Source organism: Mus pahari, chromosome 17 (assembly GCF_900095145.1).
Source record: "Mus pahari chromosome 17, PAHARI_EIJ_v1.1, whole genome shotgun sequence".
Taxonomy (NCBI): Eukaryota; Metazoa; Chordata; class Mammalia; order Rodentia; family Muridae; genus Mus; species Mus pahari.
The window spans coordinates 1555609-1563606 of NC_034606.1; the positions used below are offsets into that span (position 1 = coordinate 1555609).

General features: G+C 42.2%; 2 protein-coding genes across 3 annotated transcripts in view; one reads left to right on the plus strand and one right to left on the minus strand.

The window, feature by feature from the left end:
- The window catches only part of Rida (reactive intermediate imine deaminase A homolog), a 15730-nt gene extending 12577 nt beyond the window's left edge, over positions 1–3153 (minus strand). The window contains exon 1 of the mRNA XM_021217245.2: positions 2966–3153. Coding sequence (XP_021072904.1) covers positions 2966–3030 — 65 coding nt within the window. The 5' untranslated portion in view covers positions 3031–3153. The remainder of the gene's footprint in view (positions 1–2965) is intronic.
- A 75-nt stretch (positions 3154–3228) lies between these two features.
- Pop1 (POP1 homolog, ribonuclease P/MRP subunit) overlaps positions 3229–7998 on the plus strand; it is a 36510-nt gene continuing 31740 nt past the window's right edge. The window contains exons 1-2 of one of the 2 annotated variants that reach the window (XM_021216687.2): positions 3229–3328; positions 7298–7441. In XM_021216687.2, coding sequence (XP_021072346.1) covers positions 7300–7441 — 142 coding nt within the window. In that variant the 5' untranslated portion in view covers positions 3229–3328; positions 7298–7299. The remainder of the gene's footprint in view (positions 3329–7297; positions 7442–7998) is intronic. The other variant, XM_021216686.2, reaches the window with a different exon arrangement.

A 7998-nucleotide genomic window follows, 5' to 3' on the forward strand; every position in this document is an offset into this window, starting at 1 on the left:
CAGAAAGTCACCCACAGACAGGGAATCATATCTTCACTTTTTAGTTTTCTTTCAATTCTTCTAAGTTGGGAACAACAAATGAAATCATTCAGATCGAGCCTTGGAGACCACTACACTTTCAAATTGTATTAAACTACTTAGTGGAATGACCTTGGCAAATTATTCAACTTAGTATATGACAGCTCTCACATTTGAAAAATGGAGTTGTAGCTGGGTGCTGGTGGTGCACACCTAGGGCCTCATACATGTTCAGCATGGTCTTTTACCGAGCTATATCCATCCTCGGCCAGAAAGACATTGAAATTATTATGATTATTTATGTGCACGTGTATATGCACACCACCTGTGCACATACCCATGGAGACCAGAAGATCCTCTGGAGCTAGAGTTACAGATGGGAGTGAACGGACTGATATGGGTGCCGGGAACCAAACTCGGCTTCCTGAAGAACAGAGAGTGCTTTTAACTGCCGAGCCATCTCTCCAGCCCCAGCCAGAAACACTTGAACAAAGAGAGCAGGCTCAAGGTTCTGAGCCAACTGCAGTATGCTCATAGAATTTTGGAATTAATACTTTTTCTTTGAGTTATTTTTTTAAATGTTTTCTAAAAAAAAGATTTATTTATTTAATATATGTAAGTACACTATAGTTGTCTTCAGACTCTTCAGAAGAGGGAGTTACAGATGGTTGTGAGCCACCATGTGGTTGCTGGGATTTGAACTCAAGACCTTCAGAAGAGCAGTTGGTGCTCTTAACCACTGAGCCATCTCTCCAGCCCCCATTTGAGTTATTTTTAAAAATAGTTACTTTCTATTGTATTGTTTTTTATTTAGAGTATTTTGATAACCTTTTCTTTTAAAATTAATTTAAGTGAAAGTAAGTCATTTCAATGAAAATGTTATAAAACACCAGGTATACAGTGTGAGAGAAAAAAAAAAAGGTCAATTGAAAAACTATCTCATCCAAATCTCTACATTGTGTATTCTTTGACCTCTGTGTCCTCCGGTAGGAATGTCAGTCTGCAACTAATTAACTGAGGAGCCAAACTTCATAACACTATCAAAAGTGGAAAAACAGAAAACCCAACACTTAACGTTTAACCCGACAACCTTATACGGGGAGCTTCTCCAAAACTTTTTTTCTTTCTCTGCTTCAAATCAGAATCAGTTTTCCCCCCTTTCATTTGGTTTCTTATCCCATTAAGTTCCATTCCCAATCCTATTATAATAATTACTGCTTTGATACATGGGACTGTTATTTCTCTCGATATTAAGGGAGCTAGGGTTTGAGTTCAAGCCAAGATGTCACTTGCACACTATATTTCCTTGAAAAGGTTGACCTTGAGCTGGGCTTTTATTTATTTATTTATTTTGGTTTTTCGAGACAGCTTTTCTCTGTATAGCCCTGGCTGTCCTGGAACTCACTTTGTAGACCAGGCTGGCCTCGAACTCAAAAATCCACCTGCCTCTGCCTCCCGAGTGCTGGGATTAAAGGCGTGCACCACCACACCTGGCTGAGCTGTCCATTTGTAAAATGGAGAGACAACTTAAAGGTGGTTGTCATAGTGCCTGTTATATAGCATTTGCTAAATTACTGCTTCTTTTTCTTTTATATAGGTGAAGACCTATATATAACCATGTCGGATTACTTCTTATACATTTTTGCATCAGTTAAATACTTGGCGTGCACTACACATCTTCTACATTACTAATGTTGCAGCTGAAGACAATCTTCAGTTTTGATTGACAGCAAAGAGACACTGTGTCAGATGAGTTTTTCAAAAGGAATTGGCTCCAGATACATTTTAGTGAAGACTTAGAAGTTAGAGAGGAGAAAGTTACATAAAATATAATCCAGTGATTTTTAAAGCTGAGGTATTTTGAGGAAAAAGGTTTTAAGTTAGGTGTGCTGGTCCTCACGTCAGCACTAGGAATGCTCAATAGGAGAACAGATAACAGGTTCTAGGTTAGTCTGAGCTACAAAGCGAGACCCTGTCCTTCGTAGCACCCACAGAAGGAAGTGAAAAGGAAGTACCATTTCTATTTAAAAGCACTTCTGGTAAGAGGAGATAAATGCCAAAGGGTAGGTTTTTGTTTTTTTTGTCCAGTACATATATGGCTAGCTCTAGTATATAGGGTAATCTCAGAAGATCACCTTTGGTGTTACTTGCATTTGATATTAGTGGTAAATAGGCATGGATAAACCATTCATAAGCATCATAACATTCCTACATGTTATCGAAACTAGGATAGACATACAGGTATTTGCTGAGTACTGTCCAAATGAGACAAGCATATCTTGTAAGTTAAGAAAGGGTTAGATCAAACTTCATGCTAGTAAAAGAAGCCTGTCACAGAGGACCAAACAGTGTATTATACTTTTTATAGCAAATGTCTTTAACAGATAAAACCTACAGTGATGGAGAGGAAATAAATGGTTGGTTGTAAGGAGCTGGGGGAAGAGGTCATGTGGAATAAAAGCTAATGGCATAAACCTTATTTCAGGTTGGATGTAAATGCTTTGAGAGTAGAGAGTGTTGATGGCTACACAACTTGTGGGCGTCGTAGTAAAAGCCACTGAATTGAACCCACCAACAGAATGAGAATTTTATGGGTTGTTTATTCTATCTTAATAAAATTGTTACATAAACCAAAACTAGAAGCCACCAAGACAAGGGGGTTGGGGTGATGCCACTTCTAACCAGAGAAAGCTTGTAGCAAGCTCGCCTTTGGGGACGGCAGCTCCAGATGGGGGCAAGATCCTAGGAGTGCAAGCTTCTGGTCACACCAGGGCTCCCCCATTCTCTGAGGGATTTGGACGCACTGTACTCTTCCGGATCTCAGTTTCTCCGCGCGTTCTAAGGGGGTGGTTCTGAGACTCTTTTGCTCCGACCAGCGGAGGCCAGAGCTCCAAACTTGCAACACCGCACCTACCTGATTCTTCAGAGCTACGGTAAGAAACATTACCTGTAGGCACCAATGGCCGCCGGGGCTTTTGTGGTGCTGATCACCTTTCTGATTATGGACGACATGCTAGTCCTTCCCTCTTGAAGACCCTCAGAAGAAGAAACGATGGTAAGTAACTACACCCACTCTTGTCCACTGACCAGACAGCCCTAGGTAAAAGAGTTTTGGTTCAGGGACAGCCCCGTGCGATTTCGCACGGCCCGATGGGAATTGTAGTTCATAAGTGACTCCGGGACACGTGGAGGAAGAAGCCGTGCTGCGCATGCGCCCTCAGCTCGCTCGCTCACCCTCGGTGGTGGGAGCTTCTAGGGGGTCTCAGAACCTTGTCATTCTGTCCGGCGAAGCCCTCGGAACATTTGGCAGGTTGGTGGTGAGGCGCTAATGCCTAGCGGGGGCCGCCAGCTCGCGGGGGCCTCGTGTGGGGGCTTGCCCACAGTGGCGGCTTCGGCTTGCGGCGGAGGTCCATGCTGCCCGGGCGGGCCCTCTTGCAGTCCAGAGCCTGGCTCCTGTGCTCGTTTTAGGCTTGCCGTTGCCCTGCCAGGCGGAATCCCCTCCGGGAATGCGCTTGTATCCCTTTCAGGGTCCGGTAAAGGACAGGGATGGGTCATTCCGGGGAACCAAGCAAAGGTGTGGGGTTGTCTACCTTTCGCCATCCCGCTCTTCCTTTCTATGCATGATCGCCTCAAGATTTGAGCAGACTGGGGTCTGCTTTCCGGAGGCGAGTCATCTTCCCCTAACTTTCCCACTAACGAATCTGGGTAGATTAAGATTAAGAAGATGTACTAATCAGTAACCGATACTATATCATAAGGAAGTGTATTTAAAACAATTCTTTAGTGTAGTTGGTGTAATTTTGCCTTTTGAGAAAGATAAAATCTAATTTTTACTCTCTAAGATGTGTATATGTTTATTTTTTTCATAAAGTCGAGTTTTGGTAGAGTATTTGATACTGCAAGACATAAAGCATCTAAAGTGGTTTTTTTTTTTTTTTTGTTTTTTGTTTTTTCCAGAGCTGATTTGTTTGATTTTGTAAGTCAGTACTGAGATGCTATTTTGCCTAAATATGTAGTACAGTCGGAACTATGATTAGGGCCAGTTGTTGGAAAAGTCTATCTCAATCCCAAACACAAATTAATGATTTAAAAAAAAAAAATAAAACTTAAGTTAGCAACTCAATTTCAAACTAGTTTTTGAAATCAAACAATGCAGCCCAGCACATCCGAAGATGTGCTCATTTGGCACATGATGAGAACAAGTTTAAGAGACATTTAGGCCTTTTGTTTGTTTGTTTGTTTTTGTTTGTGTTTTTTTGTTGTTTTTTTTGAGAAAGGGTTTCTCTATATAGCCAGGGTTTCTCTATATAGCCCTGGTTGGCCTCGAACTCAGAAATCCACCTGCCTCTGCCTCCCAAGTGCTGGGATTAAAGGCCTGCGCTGGCTTTAGGCCTGTTTTTATAACATTGTTTCTTTTTTTCTTTAATTTTCTTTAATGTATGAGTGCTCTGCTGCATATATATCTGCTTGCCTGAAGAGGGCATCAGATCCTCCTATAAATTGTTTTTAGCCACCACGTGGTTGCTGGGAGTTGAACTCATGACCTCTGGAAGAGCAGCCGTTGCTCTTAGCCGCTGAGCCATCTCACCAGCCTGTTTAACATTGTTTCTCAAGAGCATAAACCTGTATGTACAGTAAAAACATGCCTGGAATCTTGGCTGAGATGTTTCAGGCAGTACGTGTTGGTGTTGTATGGTGTGTAAGCATGGGCGGTCACTGCTGAACTGAGGCTGTAGTGAAGTCTAGGTAGAGCACAGCTCAACACTGCCAGAGCACTTGGATTCACTACACATTTGACTTCTGAATTGTTCTTGCTAGATTTTTCATTACCTCACATTCAGCTACATGACCCTGTATGGGGTAGTAATCCACAGTTGAAGAAGCTCTGAGGCTACATACAGTTCTCATGCTATGTCAGAAGGAGCGTAGTTGCAGGCTCAGTGTTTCTTACCTTGTTAACGTTTGCTTTATAGTCAAACTTCAATACTTGTGTGTGGGTGTGACTATCCTGTACTTGTGTGTGAGTGTGACTATCCAATACTTGTGTGTAGGTGTGACTATCCTGTACTTGTGTGTGAGTGTGACTATCCAATACTTGTGTGTGAGTGTGACTATCCAATACTTGTGTTGTTTTGATCCTGTACTTGGTTTATGGTAGTCTGCTAAGTGCAGAGTGACAATGAGGAAGTCAGACCCATGACCCTCTGTCAACATGCACTGTAAGAACATCCTCTTTATTCCCTGTCATCTTGTCCTATGTAATGCTGAGGGACTGCTTCCCTGCTTCATGAGATCCTTTTTCTTGGTTTAGGACTTCATGCTGGAATACATGAGCTTCCTGCTTGGACTCCACAGTCTATTTGGTTCCATCTTCTTCTACCTATGTGCCTATTCTAGTCCTCCTGAGTTCTGATTCCTGTTGTTCACACAGTAGATTCCTAAACAAAAACGACAGCTGACATTTTCTTACTGGCTTTCCCTGAGGCTGCATAGTTTCCCTGTATAGAATATTTCATATGTGCTCTTAGTCTCCAGTGATTTTGAGTTTTAGGAATAGTGAATGGAGCTGAGCCTGGATGGAATCTCAGAATGTTCATCAGCTTGAGGAATTTTCTCACTAGTGGCTTGGTTACCTTTTCTATTAGGCACAAGAGTAACCCACTTTCTTTGCTGTTGTCTACATGAAGTTTATGTGTTGGTAGAATATTCTAATAGTAAGGAATTGAAATGTAGGCTTGGTAACTGCTGCTCTGAGTTTTTCTTATTTCAGTATCTCCACAGTGCACGTTTTAGCCTGGACTCCATCAGCAAAAGAATTAATGGCTGTTGTATGGGGTGAAGGCTTCCAGGGCCTGTCTCAGGCTTTATGAATTATGCCAAATGCCTATGTTGGTCCCTTGTTGACATGAACATCCATTAGGTTCACAATCTCCATTTCAGACTGTTGTCTAGTGTAGTTGTGGAAAAACACATACAGAAATACATATTTTTATTAAAATAACCTCTCAAGTCTTTATGTTACATAGTGTAGGGTATTGTTAAAAGTTACATCTTTAGTCAGCCATATTATGAATTTTATTTTGAAAAAGAAAACAAGTGTTTCATGTTGACTCAATGAATAAAGGAGGATGTTGGTCCAGGTGTGGGACTCCTAAGCAAACCTGTCCGGTTCTCGCTGCACTCATCCTTTATGTGATTCACTTGAAGTCTGAGTGAAAATACCAGTAATTTATCTTCAGTTTGGACTCAAAAAAAAAATTTTTTTTTTTTTTTTTTTTTTTTGAGACAGGGTTTCTCTGTGTAGCCCTGGCTGTCCTGGAACTCACTCTGTAGACCAGGCTGGTCTTGAACTCAGAAATCTGCCTGCCTCTGCCTCCCAAATGCTGGAATTAAAGGCGTGCGCCACCATGCCCGGCCTTGGACTCAAATATTTTAATTATAATTTATCCCAATCTTTTTATTTCAGCCAAGAACCAAGATAAAGCATTATAAGCAATTTAATTTTAGTGATCTTACCTCATTTTATGCATCATTAGCGTTTGTATGTAGTTTAATTATTTGGCAGTGTAAAATCTGCCAGTTGGGAAGTTCCATGAAGAAACTCTGTTCCTTTATTTTTGAGACAAAACCAGTGAAGCCCAAGATGGAGGCCTGGAACTTGCTGTGCAGCCTAGGTTGGCCTGAACCTCAAAGATTTCCCCTGCCCAGCCCCCGCTCCACCTGAGTGCTGGGTTTATAGGCGTGCAGCAGCACTTTCTTTTGAGATGAGTGACTTCATGGAACTCTCTCTCCTTTTTTTTTTTGGATTCCTGCTATAGATTAATATGGTAACAGATCATCAAACTTTGAGTTATATAAATATTTATTAAAGTTATTATTATTATTATTATTATTATTTTGCCTTTCTTGTTTATTTGTGTCGGGGGTTAGGAGTATACCTTGATGGGCGTGTAGGTATCAGAAGACAACTTTTGGGAGTAGGCTCTCTCCTGGCATTGTGTAGGTCTCCGGACTGAATTCAGGTTTAGTGGCAATTGCCTTTACCTGCTGAGTCATATTACTGGCTCATTTTAAAATTGTATTCTTTGTTGCGTTTTGAAATAGGGTCTGTCAGGTAGTTCTGGCTGACCTCATGCTGTGTAGCTGAAGAATGACCTTGAACTCCAGAGCCTCCTGCCTCTGCTTTCCAGATGCTGATGTGAGCAACCACATTGGCAATTCATTATTTTTGAAGTGAAAGTTTTCTCTCCCTCTATTAAGTGTATTGCTTTCTTTCTAGAAATGTCTAATGCGAAGGAAAGAAAACATGCTAAGAAAATGAGAAACCAGCCCAGTAACGTGACACTGTCCTCCGGCTTTGTGGCTGAGAGAGACGGAAAGCATCATTTTGGAAGGGGGAAGCCGTCCCAACCTCAGAAGCAAGGTATGATGCACACACTGTTCTTGTCTCTTCATTTGGATTGATTGCTTTTGCCATTTTTGTTTGCTTGACGTCATCTCTGACGTAAACGAGTTCATTTAAAGAGTGATACAGAAAACTCTCCTTATCAGAATTTGTGCTTACAAGTCTGCCTTCTTGTTAAAGTTCACTTACAGAGCTGAGAGAGCAGGGAGCAACTTGATTGTGCTCCAGCTGCTTGCCTCCCCAGCCTGGCCCTGCAGAGGCAGGAACTGTGGAAGTCCAGGCTGCAAGGGGCACAGATCTGCCTGGGGTTTCAGTCTCAGCTGTGGGTAGGAGCTGTTTCTAGACTCTAACACTACAGGCTGGGAAGGTGCTTAGGATATGGTGCTCAGTAAAGTGCCCCCCATAACTGACCACGTGAGCGCCATTCCCTAAGCCTATGGTGGAAGGAGAGAGCTGACTTTGAAAGTTGTCCTCTGGGGCATGGTGGCACACGCCTTTAATCCCAGCACTCGGGAGGCAGAGGCAGGCGGATTTCTGAGTTCGAGGCCAGCCTGGTCTACAGAGTGAGTTCCAGG